The 22,788-nt window shown below is 35.1% G+C and overlaps 1 protein-coding gene across 16 annotated transcripts in view; it reads left to right on the top strand.

Annotated features, from left to right (window-relative positions):
• Nucleotides 1-22,788, top strand: part of RBM26 (RNA binding motif protein 26) — an 89,448-nt gene that overhangs the window by 27,755 nt on the left and 38,905 nt on the right. For 9 of the 16 annotated variants that reach the window (XR_008994587.1, XR_008994586.1, XM_057494595.1 and 6 more), the window contains exons 2-10: nt 2,026-2,144; nt 2,780-2,916; nt 5,874-5,962; nt 6,620-6,837; nt 8,539-8,799; nt 9,555-9,794; nt 10,224-10,394; nt 10,734-10,889; nt 21,658-21,769. Coding sequence is in view for 14 of the 16 variants with exons in the window: in XM_057494595.1 (XP_057350578.1) it covers nt 2,026-2,144; nt 2,780-2,916; nt 5,874-5,962; nt 6,620-6,837; nt 8,539-8,799; nt 9,555-9,794; nt 10,224-10,394; nt 10,734-10,889; nt 21,658-21,769 (1,503 nt within the window). In the remaining 2 variants the exon portion in view is untranslated. The remainder of the gene's footprint in view (nt 1-2,025; nt 2,145-2,779; nt 2,917-5,873; nt 5,963-6,619; nt 6,838-8,538; nt 8,800-9,554; nt 9,795-10,223; nt 10,395-10,733; nt 10,890-21,657; nt 21,770-22,788) is intronic. The other 7 variants (XM_036893639.2, XM_036893638.2, XM_036893632.2 and 4 more) reach the window with 3 other exon arrangements.

Genomic DNA, 22,788 nt, shown 5'->3' with positions numbered 1-22,788 from the left:
TATAGGGAAGTGGAGGCATTGTGGGTTTTTTTTTTACAAGGAATCAGTGGATTGGGAGCTCTTGGCTTTACCTAGGTTTTACATCAATAAGTAAATTGGAGGCCTGGTGTTTGGGCAGCTCGCTGTAAGAAACAATCTAAGGTAGTGGTTAAGAGTATGGACTTTGAATAAGAAATACGGATTTAAATATTGGTTCTTTTACTAACTTCCGTGCAGTCTTTGGCAGTTGGCTTAGCTTTTTTCTGAACGTCGCTCAGTTTCTTCAGTAAAATGAGAGCTAAATATAATATGTAAGGTATGGAGTTAAGCATGCAGTTCATGGTACAAACTATATGTTCAGTAAATGTTAGCGGTTAGCTGTTGCTGTTATTTTATTGTTCTTCATCCGAACTTGTAAAATGATCTTTGATAAAATACATAACACTTTTGGCTTAGTTGAAGAACAATTACCTGATTTTTTGAGTTGGATGAACATGGTTCATACATCAAAAACTTTTCATCCTCACCCTGTTCCTCCTCCACTTGTTCTCACTACCCACTTCCCCCAAACAAGTAACTATAGTTATTTGTTTATATTTCCACATATTTATTATTCAGTCATCAGCCAATCCAAATATATAATTTCTCTTTCCCCACATATATTTCATACACCTTTTTTTACCTTGTTTTGTTGATATGAAAGTAACTGATATGAACACTTCCTCATTCTTGTGTCCTTTTGCTGTACGCCATTCCCATATGTAGATTGAGTGTAGTTTCTTTTTCTAGTTCCCTGTAAATGGAAATTTGCATAATTTTGATTGTATAATCATTGTGCCAATGAATGACTTTATATATGTCGTTTTGAATATGTAACTTCTCTGTAAATTCATAATAGAATTGGTGGATCAGTTGGCATTTGTGACCTTCATACTGCCATACCCTATGGGCTGCCAGTTATTTGCAGTACCCACAGTGAATGAAAACTGCTTATTTTCCTATAGTCTTACCTCCAGAATATATTTTCATATTTTGAGATTTTGCCACCTTTATAAGTGAAAAATGGTATCTCAATATGGCTTAAGTTTGAATCTCTTTTGTGGATGAGGTTGTATTTTTACTTGTATTTAAGAGTCATTATTTCTATTTCTGTTTAGTATCTATTCATATCCTTTGTCTTTTTTTTTTTTCTCTTAAGGTGTTGGTCTTACTGACTGATAGGAGAGTTTACCTTTTGTAATGTGTTAAGCAATTTGAACTTCTTTCTCGTTTGTGTTTTGATTCTTTTCATTCTGAAGTTTTTGCTTCTTTTGTATAATCAGATTACTCTTGGGATATATTTTCCGTCATAATTCAAAAGGTCTTCATTACTCCTGAGTTTAAAATAACTTTCTTGTTTTCTTCTCGTATTTTAATGGCTTAATGTTTTTACAGTTTTATATTTATTGTGACATATGGAATAAGTTATGGATCCAGCTTAGTTTTTTAAAGATAGGCCAAGAAGTTAATTTCAGTACTACTTACTGCATAAGTTCATCTCTTCTTCATTGACTTGGATGTCACCTTTATAAAATCTAAATTCTTGTATATAATTTCTAGACTTTCTCTGTTGCTAAAATAATATGCAGTGTGGTATGTTTTCAAGTTTAACTTTATTGCCCTCTCTTTCAGGGTTTTCTTGGCTATTATCTAGTTCTGGGGTGAAAAAACCTTTTGGTACTTCTATTGGTATCACTGGTCATTCTAGTTTTTGATGTTTTGATGTTTTTACTCTGTTAAGCTTCATTTTAAAAAAATAATGAAGCCTACTAATGTTTAATACACATCTTACTATATATTAGAAACATGCTCAGTATTGACTACATCCATCATGTAAAGTATATTAATATAAAGGAGAACCTATATTTCTTCATTGCTTTCCATGGGCCAGGTGCTTTTTACATATATTAACGCACTTTATCATACCAAGTTGGTTTGTAACTGGAATTTATAGAATGTGCATTTGTCTATGACTAATTTCCCTTCAACATTGATTTTTTTCTTCAGCTGTGATGCAGATCCATCAGCCCTCGCAAAATATGTTCTGGCTTTAGTAAAGAAAGACAAAAGTGAAAAAGAATTAAAGGCATTGTGTATTGATCAACTGGATGTATTTCTTCAAAAAGGTAAGGTCTTTGATTTAAAAATACTGCTTTATTGTAATAAGCTATTTAAATAAGATTATCCACCATATTAAAGGAACTCAGTAAGAGATAAGCTCTAATTGTAACAAAGTTGAACAAACAATATCATTGCTGATTATATCCATAACTCCATTATTTATAATGGAAGCCTTTCTTTCATTAATGTTCTTAATGCTCTTCCTTTAAGCATGCTAATTTTTTCTTAAAATATTAAGAAAAAAATGCTTGTTTATTTAAAGATAGAATTGCTTTGGAAACTACTCTGAATGCTTAACTTTTTTCACTTTGCCAGCATCTTGATAATGATAATGTTTGGTTTTGGCACCCTGGGTGGGAGACATGGAGTCTAGTCATGGCTGGAAGCAGCTGGCCCGGAAGCTCTGGCCGTTCTAGTCTCCATTGCCCTGAAAATTGAGTGTATCACTGTTACCTGCAGGGCTTGTGCCGTGGCACACTGGTTGGGAAATTATTGTTCTTGGTATAATTTGTAGATTTATAGAAGTCAAGGTATATTTCACCAAAGACATATTTCATCATACCAAAGTATGATATGTAGAAGTGGAATTACTATCTTAGCAAATGTCTTCTAATCTGTGATTTTTTTATTTTATTTTTAGAGACACAAATATTTGTGGAAAAACTTTTTGATGCTGTGAATACAAAGAGTTATCTACCTCCTCCAGAGCAACCATCATCAGGAAGCCTAAAGGTAGAATTTTTTCAACACCAGGAAAAAGATATAAAAAAAGAAGAGGTAAAGATGTGCATTAAACCTTACATACTCTTTAAAAACACATAAGGAATAATAGAAACCTGAGTTTTATATTCTGTATCTGTGTTGGGAATCTGCAAACCACCTCCAGGTTTGATTTCACTAGTTGCACTCACAGGACTGAGTATGTAGTCATACGCAAATGGCTGTGATTTCTTATAGTGAAAGAATAGAAAGCAAAATTAGCAAAGGGAAAAAGCATTTAGTGCAAAGTCTGGGGAAAAAACAGTTGTAGGCTTCCAGAGACCTCTACCAGTGGTGTCACACAGGATGCACATAATCAGTAGCGACAGTATGTGTGAACCAGGGAAGCTCATTTGAGTCTCAGTGCCTAGGGTTTTTATTTAGGGCTGGTCACATAGGCATCTTTTGTCTAATGTGAACCAAAACTCTAGACTTCCGGGAGGAAAGCAGGTATTCAGCATAAACTGTATTTTTCACACCAAACAGTTCAGGCATAGGGAGCTGTTATTATCAGGGAATCACAGGAACCTTCCAGAAATCAGTTTGCAGATGCCAGCCAAGTCCCTACCTTGTGTCCAGGGCTTTTGAGGGGTGGCAGTCTCAGGCCTGCTTTTAACTCTTTTGCATGGTATCTTATAGCTATGGACTCATATCTGTGTTCTGCGAATATAATGAGATAGTAGATCTCTTTGCCTCTGTCCTACAAGCATTTTGTAAGGAACTTTTAAAGTAGTCAAAAGGACTTTCACAGGGCAATGAAAAAGACTTCATACTTTAAGAGGTTTTTGAAGTTGTTTACCTTTTATACAAGATTATCATTCTTGTTTAATAATCATATAATGCTTCTTTTCAATTTGATGTTTATTGTAATTCCTGCAAAAATAATTGAGAGTTAAGCTGTGTTTTTATGCATTTAGTCTAGCTTTAGGTCTTAGCCTAATTTTAGGTCAGACAAATGTTGGTTAAAAGTTTGGCTTTACCATTCACTGCTTTGTGACCTTGAGAACATTATCTTCCTGAGCCTTAGTTTATTCAGCTGTAAAATGGAAGTATTATAGAGTATGAAGAATAATACATACAAAGCATCTGGCATAGTGTGTGGCACATAGTAGGGTCTCATTAAATGGTAGTTGCCATTATTGTTGAGAGATTGTTGTGTGGTGGAAGACATGGTTGTGACTTTTGCTTTTTTTTTCTCTCCATACTCCTTTTGTACAGATAATATAAGTAATATGTGTTTATTATGTAATAATATGTATCTATGTATATAATAATTCTCAAATATATTTTTAACTCTGTATAGCTAAACATATTTTCACACATATATATGTATGTAGTTAAACACACAAACACACACACACACACACACACAAAATACCCATATCATTTCTCTCTGCAGAGGAATAACAGACATAATTTTATAATGCATATTTCATATCTAACAGTATTGGAGTTCTGTTAATGAGGAAGAAAAGGATAGTGGATATTGTGCTGGCAAATGATTATGCCACATAGAGACTTACAATAATTTATTTAACTTTTTCCCACTGATGGACGTTTGGGTTGGTTCCACATTTTTACTAAAATGAATTACATTTTAATTCTTCAATCTTTAGTAAGTTAATGAGGTTTTGGTTTGAGAAACAGTAAGAAGTCTTCCCCAGAATGAATTAGTGGTGAAGCCTTTGTCTTACATTTGTTGATGTAGTACTTTACCACATTTTTCTTGACCAGTTGTGAAGGCTGTTGATTCCTGATCTTTCAGAACTATTAAAACATCAGGTGGCAGTCTGGATTTAAAATGCTGTGCGGTAGTAACAGTTCCCATTTGAGCCTGTACTATGGAATATCTGATGATCTGTCAATGTAAATTACTCACAAGGGTGCACTGAGGCAATGAGAAGGCAAAAACTGCATCAGGAGGGTTTTATTTGTGCCCAATTTTTTTGGGTGGTGGATTGGGGGTGGAAGTGCATGAGAAGAAAACTAAAATACTGATATGTAAAAAAGGTAAACTGGTAAAAGAAGGTTTTAAGCAGCATTTCTCAGGCTTTAGTCTGTTGATAGTCTGGAACCACCCCGAACTTCCGTCAGTGGGAAAAACTTAAATAAATTATTGTATGTTGATAGGATTTCCATATAATTTATCATCCAGTGTGGGACATTTTTGACAGTGAGATGCTCTTACCGAAAGGGAAGCTGGAACAACTGGCCTAAACTGGGACATGTTATACTATTTGTATACTAGTTGTATCAGAATATCTTAGGGTTCTTTTTAAGAATGCAGTCTTTGCGCCCTGTCATATTTACAGAAACCACTTGTTCAGTATTTCCTGAGTTTGTTGATTCCCTAAATCCTTTTCTTTCTAGTAACATCTTCTAATTTCCTATAGTACCAGTGTTCTGGTCAGTACAACATGGAAAATACTAGCCTAGAGAAAGTGGCACTAAACAATGTTTTCCATGGTTGCTTTCTATGTGAATGGAGGCCCCTTGTAGAAAAGAGGAATTTGGGGCTGCCATTCTTCTGTGAGAAACTGGAGAACTGTTATTGTTTTCTCAAATGTTCCGTTTCTGTGAGTCGGTTAGTCCTAGTGCATTCTCTTATATTCCCTAGTGTGTTTGGTGCTAGACGAAATCCATGAAACAAACATGAATGTGTGTTGCACTTTTGAAAGAAGGGTTAAAATTAGCTTTCCCCTAATAACGTTAAAATGAGGATACTTGCTTAAAGTGTTTTCTCAGTTTACTACTGTAGGGTCAGCATGTATGAGTTTCTTCTTTAGCATTCATCTTAACTTCAGCAAGCCTCTTTTATGGTTAAATGATTGCACTTAAAAGCACTTACTTCGTTTGAGTGCTTTTTTAGAAGACCATTTCACTCCTGTATTTTATTGTCAGTTAAATCATTTAAATAGTAACATGGCAAGGAATAACTGTTGCTAAACTTACACATGTTTTTGTCTGTTTATTAGATCACAAAGGAGGAAGAGAGAGAGAAGAAGTTCTCCAGAAGGCTAAATCACAGTCCTCCCCAGTCAAGCTCCCGATACAGAGAAAATAGGTGAATGATTCATTGAACCGTATTTAATGTTTAGACATGGATTATCTTTTGTATGAATGTTTAGACTTGATTATTTTTTTACATAAGGGCAAGTAATACATACTCTTTTACTGTTCTAGGTAAGTGTAATTCAGTCTTTTTTACCAAGAATATCTAGGTCAGATTTGTAGGTCCTGAAAGTGAGATTTAGTATAGCGCTTGGCATATATTAGGTATTATTTTTATTCCTAACATCAAATCCCAGTGAAATCTTCACATGAGACTATTTCTGCTCAGTTTCCCTTTTGTGTGAATAAATTATTTATCCCATAAGGCTTTGAAGGTGTTTAGAGTGCAATATGTGTGCTATGTACCTCTAAGTATGAGACTATATTTCAAGACAATATGTACTATAGACATACATAGATGCCTAAATGTTTAGATGACTTTGTGTATAAGTTTCAGGATTAAGACTTTAGGAGGGTTTTTTTTCTTTTGAAGGAGTTGTAGAGTACTTAAGCATATCATGTTTCTTTTTAATTTGTTTGAGTTTCCTGTGTTTTGGTGGTGAGATAAAAGAATCATGATGTTACAATATTTAAATAAGACTTACATTTACAGTTTTTCCTGTATCCACTTAAAAATTATTTATGTAGAAGTGATCATTTGTTTTGTTAGAAGTCGTGATGAGAGGAAAAAAGATGATCGTTCTCGCAAACGAGATTATGATCGAAACCCTCCTCGAAGAGATTCATACAGAGACCGGTACAACCGGAGACGAGGGCGAAGTCGTAGTTACAGCAGGAGTCGGAGTCGAAGTTGGAGTAAAGAGAGGCTTCGTGACAGGGATAGGGATAGAAGCAGGACGAGAAGCAGAAGCAGAACGCGAAGCAGGGGTGAGTAATCCACATGTATGTGTATTTTGGTTGACATTCTTCTATTGTGAAAAAACTCCATATTTGAGGGTTTTAAATTGTCTTAATTTTGTCAGTGTTATCTTCTTTTTTTCTATTTTGATATGTTTTGTGGTCCAAGTGAATGCTTTTGAAAAATTTCTTTAAAACATTTTATTTCATGCAAATTAAAAAGTGAATTACCACTGCATATCCATCAGAATGACTAAAATTAAGAAGACTGACTTTATCCAATTTTGGTAAGGATGGAGATAAACTGAAACTCTTTGGAAAACACTGACTGTATCTTTAAAAATGTTAAATATATACTTACCAAAACACCTAGCTATTCCCCTTTTAGGTATTTACTGAAGAGGAATGAAACTATATTTCTGCACAAAGAATTATAAACAAATGATCATGGCACCTTCATTTGTAATAGCCAGTGACTAGAAACAACCCAGATGTCCATCAACAGATGAATGGATAAACAAAATGTGTTACATACATTGGGTTAAAAAAGAACTACTGGTTAACATGTAACAAAATGGATGAATCTCAAAATAATTATTCTGAATGAAAGAAGCCAAAGAGAGTATATATATGTATATAGAATTTTAGAAAATGCAAACTATTTTGATGACAGAAAAAATTAGTAGTTGCCTGAGATGGAATAAAGGATGGATGGATTATCATGGGGTACAAGGATATATTTGGGGGTGATGAATATGTATAGTGTGTATATTTTGATTGTGATATTTGATTTCATAGTTGTATACAAAGATCAAAATTTATTAAATAGAAATAGTATACTTTAAATCTGTTCAGTTTATATGTCACTTAATGCCTCAAAACTATGAAAACAATTAAAAATTTTTATTTTTGATGTGTACATTTGCAAGAGCATGTTATTTCTGACATGTGTAATTTTTCTTCCATTATATATAATCGAAAGGAAGATATTGTAGGCAATAAAATAACTTAAGCACCTTTGAGTAAAACATTTTCACTAAGCATGATGTTTGCTACCCTTGCAATCTTTATTGTACAGAAATATTTGTAGCCTTTTTATAAACCCTGTACTTCTCTGGTAGTCTTTTCTTAGATGTTTTCCCCCTGTGATTTTGATGTACGAGGCCTCTTTGCACATTGCTTCACTTAAATAATCTCCTTAATATCTTTTCTCCTTTGTTAGGACCATATATATAGCCCAGTTAATTTCTTTGTTCATATTTAACATGAACTCCTTTCTTGTCTTTGCTCATCTGTTTTCATCTTCGATAGACAGTGTTCATTGTAAAAAGTCATGCTAGGATCTTTAGATGGATGACAATTAAACGTTCATCACAAAAAAAATAACCGTATTTTTTTGCATATTTTCTTTCGTAAGCCAAAGTTACGCATGCTAAGATTGCAATGAAGAAAACTAAAAAAATCTCTTTTCACAATAAACAGAACTCTAACAAAAAGTTCATTAATAACAAAATAACACATACAGCAACTTTGTGTGTAGTTTTATGGTCATAATGAAAAAAAAAGCTTATTTTGGAACATTGTTCATTGAAAAGTTTTAAAAGAAAAGGAGGCTTGTGTAAAATATGAACATTTTCTCTATGTTTAGCAAAAATACCTCTATTTCTTAGATCTGGGATATGGATTTTTTTTTTTTAATAAACTTTATAAGTCGTTTGTATTTTGTTGCAGAAAGGGATCTGGTAAAACCTAAATATGACCTGGAGAGAACAGATCCACTAGAAAACAATTATACTCCAGTCTCTTCAGTACCTAATATTTCATCTGGTCATTACCCTGTACCTACTTTGAGCAGCACTATTACAGTAATTGCTCCTACTCATCATGGTAATAACACTACCGAAAGTTGGTCTGAATTTCATGAGGACCAAGTGGACCATAACTCTTATGTTAGACCACCAATGCCAAAGAAACGCTGTAGAGACTATGATGGTAAGTCTTTCAACTGTTTAAGGAATTATTGAATTAATATTCCCAGCTTGCTAAATTTTGCAAGTTTAGATTGCACACACTTACTCAAAGATTTAACCTGTTGGAAATAGTGGGAAATTAGTCTTAAGCATTTAATGACTTCCTCAATATTATTGAAGCCTTCCTTAATCACCACTGACCTTAATCAAATAAGGTAATTTTATTTGCATGTAAATCAGTATATTTTTGGACTGTATCAAAACAAGAGTAATATCTGCTGAGTTATTAGAGAATCTGCTACTGAAATGCTCTTAACAAAACTCACTTCTTTAGAAACGAATGGTGTCATATAAGTAGAACCTAGAAATGTGAATATCACCTAAGAATTTTATAAATGAGTTGAGGACTGTTAAGGCTTTACCATAAAAGTTTTATAAATTGTATTAAAGCTGTAGTTTCAATATTCCTTAAAGTTTTAAGTGAAATATTTAAATAAAGGAGATATTTCGTATGACAAAAAATATGTAGTAAGTTTTATATCATCTTGCTGGCTTGGTATACTCATTTTATTTTGGTGATTTTTTTTTTTTAGTGTGTATGTTAGCTATATTATCTACTTGATAAGTATTTTATATTACTGGAAATTAGTAGGTGGCTCTTGATATCATTTATTATACTTGCCCAATATTAAAAATAGTCCTATTTTAAAAGATCTTTTGTAAGAGAAAATTTATGTGTCTAGCACTTTTCATATTTCTAATTATTCTTCATCACAGAAAAGGGTTTCTGTATGAGAGGAGACATGTGCCCTTTTGATCATGGAAGTGACCCAGTAGTTGTAGAAGATGTGAATCTTCCTGGTATGCTGCCTTTCCCAGCACAGCCTCCTGTTGTTGAAGGACCACCTCCCCCTGGACTACCCCCACCTCCACCAATTCTTACACCCCCCCCTGTGAATCTGAGACCTCCAGTGCCACCACCAGGCCCATTACCCCCAAGTCTACCACCTGTTACAGGTAAGTAAATAGTGCTTATCGCCAGTGCTCATTATCTGTCCATTCATAGTCTTTTTAAAAAAGTGAATAAATTGATGCTTGCTTTTGTTAAAAGTATCTAAACTAATTCTATAGATGCCTTCTAGAAACGAAGAGCAAGTTAATACCATTTAGCATATACCCACCACTTTACAGGCTATGCCAAACCTATGGATTGCTATAGCTTGGAGTGGCCCACATTTGTGCATGTCCCTGGTATATACCAACTGCCTGTAGTCCTTTAGAGCTTAAGACAGACCTGTTTTAGAACATCTTAAAGGATATTTTCCCTGAAAAAAACTGATAGAGTTATAAGAGCTTGCTGTTTATTGATAGTGTTGATAGTTTGACTGATATATGAGAATATCATGTTTGGATATATAATAACTTATTTTATTTGTTTACTTCCAGATGATATTTCTTATTCTTTGGTTTTGACAGGACCACCACCTCCACTTCCTCCTTTGCAGCCATCTGGCATGGATGCTCCCCCAAATTCTGCAACCAGTTCTGTTCCTACTGTAGTAACAACTGGCATTCATCACCAGCCACCTCCTGCTCCACCCTCTCTTTTCACTGCAGGTGCAGTTTGGACCCTCTCTACTTTGTAATGTACTATAGTTTTAGATGAGGAGTTTAAATGTCTAGAGACTGAATTACTCTGTCAGGTTTTTCTTTCTAAAACTATAGAATAAAATGTAGACATGATAAATACACATTAAATGTAAGTCCTCAGTCATGATTTTTTTAAAGTTGTATTTTCTTTTTAATAACATTCTTATTTCTATAAAACTAAGTTTTCTTTTAAATATATATAAGACATCTAAGTTAGATATTAGTAGTATGTTATATGGTTTACTTTTTCTGTTATCAATATAAAAAACTACCAAGTGGAGTTTTATAATTGTTTTTTAATTACAGTTTTTGTATTACCAGATACATATGACACAGATGGCTATAATCCTGAAGCCCCAAGCATAACAAACACTTCCAGACCTATGTACAGACACAGAGTGCATGCCCAAAGGCCTAACTTGATAGGACTAACGTCAGGGGATATGGATTTGCCACCCAGAGGTACTATGATTAATCTTTTCTTCCTGTTATTTTTATAATATCAAGAATAGCAAAATGTTTATAAAGAATATGTTCCTGCATTTATTGGGGTTAAGTAAGGGGTGGTGATTATATTTGCTCTTTGGATCCTTTGGCCTCCCAAAAGAGAAAAGATAATGTGTGGTTCCCTAATTGTGGTATTGGTGACACTTTTATTCTACCATCCAAGGGGGAAAGAGCTTCCCAAAGCTTACTGTCTAAGTAGCTTTTTTTGGATGTTTCTATCATTTGCAGTCTTAATTGGTTCATTATAATCTTGAGAGTAATGCTTTAATTCCTAAAGACAAGATTTTTTTGTAATTTGGATAATGAAATTAGCTGTACAGACTTATACTTTATATGTGTTTTATTCACTTCTGACATGTTAGAATTTAATATGGATTGCTTTTAATATTTTAAGCAAAAGGAATTATGTTTTAAGAAGTGACACTACCTTTTAAAAGTTCCTAGAGGAGACGGACTTTTTGGTAAAATTTCTGAACAGGAGAAGAAGATAGAGTTTAGACCACAGTCACAAGCTGGGTCAGCAAAATTGCTGTAATAGAGATACAAATTGATATGAAGGTTCAGGGGAGGGAGAGACTTCACATTGATTTGAAAGGTGAAGCATTTGCAACAGATAATATTTAGTATAGGGAACTGAGGGATTTTTCTATGTAGGGACATACAGAAATTTCTGTGTAGGAGGGTAAAAGTGTATCTTTTTCCCTAACTACTTCTGCTAACTTTGAAATTCCATTGTCTTTCGGTCTTTATTTGCTGTCTTTTTTTTTTTTTCCTAGTCAAAGAAAAGAATCATGCAATCATGCCTCATCAATCACAGAAGTCCAGTTTACTTAAATAAACAGCAGTCCATGCCCAGTGTAGCTTAGGGAACTTGTGATTACTTGTGTTTTGCATTTTTTTATTCATTGGAAGCTGTCAGATTCTGACCATATATCTTGAAGGTGTTAAGAACTTTCTGTGATGGAAGTGTGAGGAACATTTTAGTTTATATGCATTTTAGTTTATATCCTGTTTGAGATCACAGGGCAATATTCCAAGTGGATGTCCCCTTTCCCTCACACTTTTTAAATTCTCCTTGAGTCATTCTAATGTTAATATTAACAACAGAAAAGATTTTTTGACAGTTTCTATGTAAGGGATATGGGATATAAGGTTGTTTGTAATTGTAGCTATTGATCCTTCAAGTCTTGCCTACCTGTCTAGTTCAGAGAAAACTTTGAGTCAGTACTTAGCCCTTATTTTCTTTTCATCATACCAATAGCCCTTGCTCTTACTGGAACCTCCCACATCAGTTCATTTTTTCTCTTACCTTATTGCTTTGGAATCACATAAATACATGCTGCTACATATCATTATTGATTAGATCCATTCCAATGCCAGGCCAGTTTTTTGTGTTGGTGCTGGGGAGAAGGAAGAGGGATGAAACCCCTAGTGTATAAATTTTAACCATGTAGAACTTGGAGTTACAGTAATTTTAGCTTCACATGCATGTAGTTACAATTTAAAAGGAGGTCACCCTATTGAGAGATAAATGTCTGGTATACCTACTTAGAAATTTAAATGTTTTTCCTATAGAATCATTTACACAGATTACTTTTAGTACCATTCTTTAGATTCATTACATACTACTTCTGTGAGCTGGTTTAGGAATATATTTTCCATTAATACTGTTTTTATGTACCACAGAACTAATTTAACAATCCACTTAAATTGGGTATTTATCTATACTTCTGTTTTCTTAAATTGTTTCAGTCTTCCTCCCAAAATGTTCTCATCTGTTTCCCTTTAGATTTGAGATTTAGGGTCCTAATACAGATACATAATTAAGAGGTTATAAAATTGCTCATTATGTAATTATCATAATTTCTTACAGCCTATAGGTGGCCTTGATTGAAATCATCATAGGTTATTATGTGATTTTTATGACTTTCAAAAAAATACTGTGATGTTTAGACTATTACATGTTTTTAAGCATCATACTTTAAACTTGACAGGGAATTATCATTAAACAAATGAAAACAATTTAGACCCTTTGATGCTTTTTAATTACTAATGTAAAAGTGACCTAGAGGCCCTGATAACATTTCTTATCATTTTCTAAGTAGGTAGAAAATTTGATGGATGCTCCCTTAATTGGATATAGGTAGGAAGAAGGGCAGGGTAGTTTTCTATTTGCCATCAACAAAACCAGTGCTGAAAATCTTAATTAGAAAAACAATTTATTAAAAGGATATTGGGGGAAAACAGTCCCAAGAACTGATAGTCACATTTGCTAACTGTATACCAAGGGGAACTTGCTTCTGTGTTTTTAATAATCCCTCTTTTAAATACAGTTGACCCTTGAACAACATGGGTTTGAACTGTGCAGGTTCAATATATTTTCAATAAATATATTGGAAAATTTGGTATTTGTGACAATTAAAAAATATTTTCCTTTATTGTAAGACTATAGTATATCATACATGCAACATACAAAATATGTGTTAACCAACTGTATGTTATTGGTAAGGCTTCTCGTCAACACTAGACTATTTGTAGTTAAGTGTTTGGGGAGTCAAAAGTTATATTTGGGTTTTCAACTGTGTGAGGGATTGGTACCCCTAACCCCTTAGATTGTTCAAGGGTCAGCTATAAATAGCAGTGAAAGGATCTGAGTGAAAGAATACAGATGAGCTGGAGCAAACACATCAGAACTCCTGGAGAAAAAAATATCACTGCCTCCCTTTGTGAACCTTCAGATGAAAAACATTTTCAAATAGGAAGGGATATTGGATAGCTCAAAGACTGCCCAAAAGGGCCAGTGAACTAGCCTTGGGAGGCAGGAATAAGGCCAAAAATCCTGTTGCAAGACTCCTGTGAAGACACCTTAGGCAAAGATTCTGCAGTGTGCTGTGAACATCACCAGTGGTAGATACTGAATGTTTCCACTTAAACTGCTATGGAGTTGTAGGATAAATCAAAGTTAGCCAGAGAAAGGGCATAGATAAAGCAAATATACCCTATAATACTGTAAGAAACTGAAAGAACTTTGTAACTGGAACAGAAGGATAGGATGTGGAGGGAGGTAATAGGCCATTTAAAAGTCACTTGAACAATTCTAGAACAGAGATGACAGTAGCTAGTAACTCCCTAGGGTAGTTAACATGGCAAAGTGCAAGGTTTAAGTTTAGTGGAAAGAATTGTAACAACACTTGTAATTTACTGGATTGTGAGACTTAGAATGGGGGAAATGAGAGGGTGAAATTAAAGACACCAGGTTTTTACTCTGGATAATTGGGCAGGTGCTAATATTCATTGAGAGGAAAAACAGATTTGGTAGGAAGATAAAGTTAGTTTTGGAATGTTTAATTTGTGGTGTCCCTAGCACATGAGTAGAAATGTCCAGTGGGAGATAGCAGAAGCACAGTTAGGACAGTAGCCTAGGTGAAAGTAATGCAAGTTTGTATCAAGGTTGTGTGGGTGGGAAGTGAGAGGGAATATATTCAAGATGAGTTGAAGAAATATGGGCAGTCAGAAATCAAATGATTAGGAAAATGGTGGTTTCATTCATAAAACAATTTAAGATTTTAAAATGCCTTTTAATATGAAGACAATTTGTACTTAATACATTGTGACTTTTGTGAAACCCGTAAGATTTCCAGAATAAGATGGCCAGAGAAAACCACACAGGTAGAAATTTAAGAATGGTCCTCACAGTAGAGTTGATGAGATAATAGAGTTATTGATATGATGTCCTGCGTGGATTCTAAGTTCCTTTAGTTAGTTATGTGTTTAGAAGTAATGAGAATAAGATATAGCCATCTTTAAAAAAGGAATTTTAAAATAATATTTTTCTATGCAGAAAAGTCTTCACATGTTTTAAGCTTTGGTGGCATTTGGTAATAAAAGGTTAAATGTACTATGTCAAACTCCATTTAAATAAACATGAAATCTTAAAAGTAGAAGATAACTTATAACTCTTTTGTACATTTCAATCTTGAATATTTACCTTTTCATTATTTATTTATCTATTTTTCTCTAGAACTTTATTGTGTTTTTCTTTTTTTATTAAACTATCATTGATATACACTCTTATGAAGGTTTCACATGAAAAACAATGTGGTTACTTCATTCACCCATATTATTGAGTTCCCCCCCCATATCCCATTGAAGTCATTGTCCATCAGTGTGGTAAGATGCCACTGAGTCAGTACTTGTCTCCTCTGTGCTACACTGTCTTCCCTATAACCCCCCCACACATACCATGTATACTAATCATAATACCCCTCCATCCCATTATCCCTCCCTTCCCACCTGCCCTCCCCCACTGCTCCCCCTTGGTAGCCACTTGTTCCTTCTTGGAGTCTCTGAGTCTCATGCTGTTTTGTTCCTTCAGTTTTGCTTTGTTGTTACACTCTACAAATGTGGGAAATCATTTAGTACTTGTCTTTCTCTGCCTGGCTTATTATTTCACCAAGCATAATACCCTCTAGCTCCATCCATGTTGTTGCAAATGGTAGGATTTGTTTTTTTCTTGTGGCTGAGTAATATTCCATTGTGTGTAGGTACCTCATCTTCTTTATCCATTCATCTACTGATGGACACCTAGGTTGCTTCCATATCTTGGCTATTGTAAAAAGTGCTGCAATAAACATAGGGGTGCATATGTCTTTTTTGAGTCTGAGAAATTATATTCTTTGGGTAAATTCCTAGGAGTGGAATTCCTGAGTCAAATGGTATTTCTATTTTTAGTTTTTTGAGGTGCCTCCATACTGCTTTCCACAATGGTTGAACTAATTTACATTCCCACCAGCAGTGTAGGAGGGTTCCTCTTTCTCCACAACTTTGCCAATATTTGTTGTTCCTAGTCTTTTCAATGTTGGCCATCCTAACTGGTGTGAAGTGATATCTCATTGTGGTTTTAAATTTCATTTCCCTGATAATTAGTGATGTGGGGCATCTTTTCATGTGCTTATTGGCCACCTGAATTTCTTCTGTGGAGAATTGTTTTTTCATATCCTCTGCCCATTTTTTAATATGGTTATTTGCTTTTTGGGTGTTGAGGCATGTGAGTTCTTTATATATTTTGGATGTTAACCCTTTGTCGGATATGTCATTTACAAATATATTCTCCCATACTGTAGGATGTGTTTTTGTTCCGCTGATGGTGTCTTTTGCTGTACAGAAGCTTTTTAGCTTGATGTAGTCCCATTTGTTCATTTTTTGCAATTGTTTCCCTTGGAGGGAATGCCCGAGGAAATGCATTCAGGAAAAAGTTGCTCATGTTTATATTCAAGAGATTTTTGCCTATGTTTTCTTCTAAGAATTTATGGTTTCATGACTTACATTCAGGTCTTTGATCCATTTTGAGTTTACTTTTGTGTATGGGGTTAGACAATAATCCAGTTTCATTCTCTTACATGTAGCTGTCCAGTTTTGCCAACACCAGTTGTTGAAGAGCCTGTCATTTCCCCATTGTATGTCCATGGCTTCTTTATCATACGTTAATTGACCATATATGCGTCGGTTTATATCAGGGCTCTCTAGTCTGTTCCATTGTTTATGGGTCTGTTGTTGTGCCAGTACCAAAATGTCTTGATTACTGTGGCTTTGTAGTAGAGCTTGAAGTTGGGGTGCGTAATCCCCCCAGCTTTGTTCTTCCTCCTCAGGATTGCTTTGGTTATTTCTGGTCTTCTGTGGTTCCATATGAATTTTAGAACTATTTGCTCTAGTTCATTGGAGAATGCTGTTGGTATTTTCATAGGAATTGCATTGAATCTGTAGATTGCTTTAGGTAGGATGGCCATTTTGACAACATTACTTCTTCCTATCCATGACCACGGGATGTATTTCCATTTATTGGTATCTTCTTTAATTTCTCTCATGAGTGTCTTATAGTTTTCAGGGTACAGGTCTTTCACTTCCTTGGTTAGGTTTATTCCTAGGTATTTTATTCTTTTTGATGCAATTGTGGATCAAATTGTTTTCCTGATTTTTCTTTCTGCTACTTCATCGTGAGTGTATAGGAATGCAACGGATTTCTATTAATTTTGTACCCTGCAACTTCGCTGAATTCAGATATTAGTTCTAGTAATTTTGGAGTGGATTCTTTAGGTTTTTTATGTACAATATCATGTCATCTGCAAACAGGGACTGTTTAACTTTTTTACCAATCTGGATGCCTTTTATTTCTTTGTGTTGTCCAATTGCCATGGCCAGGACATCCAGAACTTTGTTAAATACAAGTGGGGAGAGTGGGCATCCTTGTTTTGTTCCCAATCTTAAAGGAAAAGCTTTCAGCTTCTTGCTGTTAAGTATGATGTTGGCTGTGGGTTTGTCGTATATGGCCTTTATTATGTTGAGGTACTTGCTTTCTATGCCCTTTTTGTTCAGAGTTTTTATCATAAATGGATGTTGAATTTTTCATGCTTTTTCAGCACCTATGGAGATGACCATGTGGTTTTTGCCCTTCTTTTTGTTGATGTGGTGGGTGATATTGATGGATTTTCTATTGTATTCCTAGAATAAATCCTACTTAATCATGATGGATGATCTTTTTGATGTATTTTTGAATTTGATTTGCTAATATTTTGTTGAGTATTTTTGCAACTATGTTTGTCAGGGATATTGGTCTAAAATTTTCTTTTTTTGTGGTATCTTTGCCTGGTTTTGGTATTAGAGTGATGCTGGCCTCATTATAGAATGAGTTTGGAAGTATTCCCTCCTCTTCTACTTTTTGGAAAACTTAAGGAGGATGGGCATTAGGTCTTCATTAAATGTTTGATAAAATTCAGTGGTGAAACCATCTGGCCAAGGAGTTTTGTTCTTAGGTAGATTTTTGATTACCAATTCAATTTCCTTGCTAGTAATTTGGTCTATTCAGATTTTCTGTTTCTTCCTGGGTCAGCCTTGGAAGGTTGTATTTTTCTAGAAAGTTGTCCATTTCTTGTAGGTTATCCAGTTTGTTAGCATATAAATTTTCGAAGTATTCTCTCATAATTATTTGTATTTCTGCTGTTTCTGTAGTGATTTTTCCTTTCTCATTTCTGATTCTGTTTATGTTTGTAGACTCTCTTTTACTTGATAAGTCTATTTAGGGGTTTATCTATTTTGTTTATTTTCTTGAAGAACCAGCTCTTGCTTTCATTGATTCTATTTTTTTATTTTTCTCGATTTTATTTATTTCTGCTGTAATCTTTATTATGTGCCTCCTTCTACAGACTTTGGGCCTCATTTGTTCTTTTTCTAGTTTCATTAATTGTGAGTTTAGACTGTTCATATGGGATTGTTCTTGTTTCCTGAGGTAGGCCTATATTGCTTATATTGCAGTATACTTCCCTCTTAGTATGGCCTTTGCTGCATCCAACAGATTTTGCGGTGTTGAGTTATTACTGTTATTTGTCTCCATATATTGCTTGATCTCTGTTTTTATTTGCTCATTGATCCATTGATTATTTATGAGCATGTTGTTAAGCCTCCATATGTTTGTGGGCTTTTTCATTTTCTTTGCATAGTTTATTTCTAGTTTCATACCTTTTTGATCTGAGAAGCTGGTTGGTACAATTTCAGTCTTTTTGCGTTTACTGAGGCTCTTTTTGTGGCCTAGTATATGATCTAGTCTGGAAAATGATCCATGTGCACTTGACAAGAATGTGTATCCTGCTGCTTTTGTGTGCAGTGTTCTGTAGATGTGTTAGGTCCCTCTGTTCTAATGTGTTGTTCAGTGCCTCTCTCTCCTTACTTATTTTCTGTCTGGTTGATCTGTCCTTTAGAGTGAGTGGTGTGTTGAAGTCTCCTAAAATGAATGCATTGCATTCTATTTCACCCTTTAATTCTGTTAGTATTTGTTTCACATATGTAGGTGCTCCTGTGTTGGATGCATAGATATTTATAATGGTTATATCCTCTTGTTGGATAGACCCCTTTATCATTATGTAATGTCCTTCTTTGTCTCTTGTGACTTTCTTTGTTTTGAAGTCTATTTTTTCTAATACAAGTACTGCAACTCCTGCTTTCTTCTCCCTATTAGTTGCATGAAATATCTTTTTCCATCCCTTCACTTTTAGTCTATGGATGTCTTTGGGTTTGAAGTGAGTCTCTTGTAGGCAGCATATAACTGGGTCTTATTTTTTTAACCAATCAGTGACCCTGTGGCTTTTGATTGGTGCATTAAGACCATTTACATCTGGGTTAATTATTGATAGATATGTACTTATTGCCATTGCAGGCTTTAGATTTGTGGATACCAAAGATTCAAGGTAACTTCCTTACTATCTAAGGGTCTAACTTAACTCACTTAGTATGCTATTACAAACACAATCTAAAGTTTTTTTTCCCTCTTTCCTCCTCCATTCTTTATATATATTAGGTATCATATTCTGTACTCTTTGTCTATTCCTTTTTATTACTTCTGGTGACAGCTATTTAACCTTAGGAACACTTCCATCTAAAGTAGTCCCTCCAAAATTCACTGTCAGGATGGTTTGTGGGTGCTGAATTCTCTCAGCTTTTGCTTATGTGGAAATTGCTTAATCCCTCCTTCAAATTTAAATGATGATCTTGCAAGATAGACTGTTCTTGGTTTGAGGCCCTTCTGCTTTATTGCATTAAATTTATCATGCCACTCCCATCTGGTCTGTAAGGTTTGTACTGAGAAGCCTGATGATAGCCTGATGGGTTTTCATTTGTATGTGATCTTATTTCTCTCTCTGGCTGCTTTCAGTAGTCTGTCCTTATCCATGATCTTTGCCATTTTAATTATTATGTCTTGGTGGTGTTCTCCTTGGATCCTTTGTGTTGGGAGATCTGTGCACATCCATGGCCTGAGAGACTATCTCCTTCCCCAGGTTGGGGAAGTTATCATCAATTACCTTCTCAAAGACACTTTCTATCCCTTTTTCTCTCTCTTCTTCTTCTGGTACCCCTCTAATGCAAATATTGTTCCATTTGGTTTGGTCACACAGTTCTCTCAATATTCTTTCATTCTTAGAGATCCTTTTTGCTCTCTATGCCTCAGCTTCTTTGTATACCTCTTCTCTAATTTCTATTTCTATTTCATTTACCGTCTCCTCTACTTCATCTAATCTGCTTTTAAATTCCTCCATCATGTGTTTCATTTCTGTTAGTGTATTCTTTAGTGATTGAATCTCAATCCTGAATTCTTCCCTGAGTTCTTGAGTATTTTTCTGTACCCTCATGAGCATGTTTATGATTTTTATTTTGAAATCTCTTTCAGAAAGATCAATGATTTCAGTTTCAGTTGGCCCTCTTTAGTGTTTGTGGGATTTTGGTTTGAACCATGTTCTTTTCACGTTTCATATTTGTATGTGGCGCCCTCTAGTGCCCAGAAGTTCTACATTCTGGAGCTGCTCAGTCCCTGGAGCAATGTCAGGGGTCACAGGGGAGTGGTGCTGGTGCCTGTCGGGAGGAAGAGCCAGGGCCAGTGGGCTGTGCACGCAAGTACAAGCCTCTAAGCTTTGTGCTTGTAGGTGCATAGGTGGGGACTCCCTCTTGCTGTCCTAGCACAAGGGAGGGGCAGCTGGTTTGGTATTTGGTGCCTGCTAGGTGGTTGGCGCTGCACTTGCTATCATGGTGGGGGGACCTGGATGTGTGTTACCAGCCAGGGGGATCGAGCGCATGAAGCTCCTAAATGTTTACAATCTGCTGGGGAGAATGCATCTGGACACTTTTTGTCCACCTGTCCTTTATCCTGAGCACCAAGCTCTGTGCAATTTTTGACCCTTTAGGAGCCCTCTTCCTGTTAGGAAGTCTCTGAGACCGCCCACCTTTCTTTTGTCCCAGAGCAGCCAGATGTGGATCCCTGTTTTCTACAAGCAGCTTGAATCTCAGTCTCTCCAAGTATTCTGCCTGTCTTAGCTTTCCAATCCCAGTAATCTCCAGAGCACCATGTAATGTAGGTTCGTGCTCCCTGAGCACGTCTCCAGGACTGGGTGTTCAGCAGTTCTAGGCTTCCACCCCAACCCCACCTCGTTTCTCTTCCTTCCACCAGTGAGCTGGGATGGGGGAAGAGCTTGGGTCCTGCTGGATCATGGCTTTGGTACATTACCCTGTTCCATGAGGTCAGTTCTTTTCTCCAGGTGTATGCAGTCTGGCATAGCCTTCTTTCCTGTTGCTCTTTCAGGATTAGTTGTATTAACTATATTTTCGTGTTATTTGTGGTTTTAGGAGGAGTTTTCTGTCTAAACCTCTCACACCAACATCCTTAATCCCTTCAATATTTACCTGTTTAAATCAAGATTGTTTTATTTTACTGTGTTCATGTTTAAATGGATAACTCACTTAAATCACAGCTCTTCTCAGTTTATCAATTCTTAAAGGTCATTGGATTAGTGTTAAATTTTGAGTCTTTCAGATTGTTTGGTTTCAAAAGGATGAACTCAGAACTTCAAGTTCATTTTTTTGTTTCTTATTTATGCACTTATTTGTGGTGAGGGTAATGGCAGATGGGAACAGTGACATGGATTTTTACCACTCCAAAAAAGTGGCATACTGAGTCATGTTTTAGTTTGACCTGTGACATTTACTGACTCTTCTTTAGTGAGGTGTGGTATGAATTAGAAATGTTAAAATCGGTGAGGTACTGTATTTGAATGTACATTTATTTCTAGTTCTTTTAAAACATATATTTGGACAAAAAGCTAAAGTTTGTTTTCAGTTTGAATTTTAAAAAGTAGGTATGATAAACAGAAAATTTTGATCTATTCTTTGTTTCCTTTTAAAACAGAAAAGCCTCCTAATAAAAGCAGTATGAGGATAGTAGTGGATTCCGAGTCAAGGAAAAGAACCATTGGTTCTGGGGAGCCTGGAGTTCCTACAAAGAAGACTTGGTTTGATAAGTAAGCTGGCAGGAAAAATTGAATTTCATTGTGCAGTGATTTTTATGATGGGTGTAGTTTTATTATCACAGTGTAAGATCCTCTTTCAAAATAAAATTTGTGTAATTCTGTTCTGTAGGCAACACACCACTAAAGGAAATTGTTTTTAAAAAATTTTTAAGTTACTTGTCTGGAACTTGAAGGCATTTCCAATATAGAAATGGTGTGGTAATTGAAGACAAAAATTTTCCTTTCTCCTCCTCTTCCTACCTCCAAAAATATACCCCTAGGCTTAGACAAGTCCTTTAATGCTATCTTATAGAAAGGATAGTCATGAGCCTGTTGTTAGGGAAGTAAGTGTGGGTCATGTATGGGAGAAGGCTTTATCATGTGAGCAATTCCTATTAAGAGCTAGAAATAGATCTTTTGGGGGTTGGGGAAAGCTGGATAGGCACTGAAGTTGTAGAGGAAGTGCTTCAGAGAAAGGTATAAGGAATCAGAATGTTGGAGTGTGTGATTCATTTATAAATTTACATGTTTGAGGAGAGACTAGGAACACACTGGGATCCTTAATATCATTTAATAATGGGTAATATCTAGTTACGGCTCTGCCTTTAATTCTGTGATTTAAGGCAAGCAGTGTAACTTCTTTGAGTTATTTTTGTCCTTTTTTTCATGTGTCAAATATGTGGACTGTAGTTTGAACGTTGACAGATTTTAATCAATATTTTAAAATAGAATACATTTCAGTATGCTAGCCTTTGCAGAAATGGGAGAAAGGTTATATATACCAGTATATACCAGTATATACCAGTTGATTGAAAAAGAGTGCTAGTAATTGTCCTGCTAAGAATTCTAAGTAGAAATAGATTGAAAATGTAAAGTAACAAATGATATGTGAGAACCCCCTTTTCAGTTGACTTCCATCAAAGATTTGAACATTACTAATTTGGAAACTTCCATTTTTTGGAAGAAAATTTAAATTTCTTTTATCAAATCAGTAATTTCTATTTTGGAAAAAAATTGAACTTAAACTGTAA

The sequence above is a fragment of the Manis pentadactyla genome, chromosome 17, assembly GCF_030020395.1.
Source record: "Manis pentadactyla isolate mManPen7 chromosome 17, mManPen7.hap1, whole genome shotgun sequence".
Lineage (NCBI taxonomy): Eukaryota > Metazoa > Chordata > Mammalia > Pholidota > Manidae > Manis > Manis pentadactyla.
The sequence above is the reverse complement of the archived record's forward strand: the minus strand, read 5'-3'. Positions and strand labels throughout refer to the sequence as shown.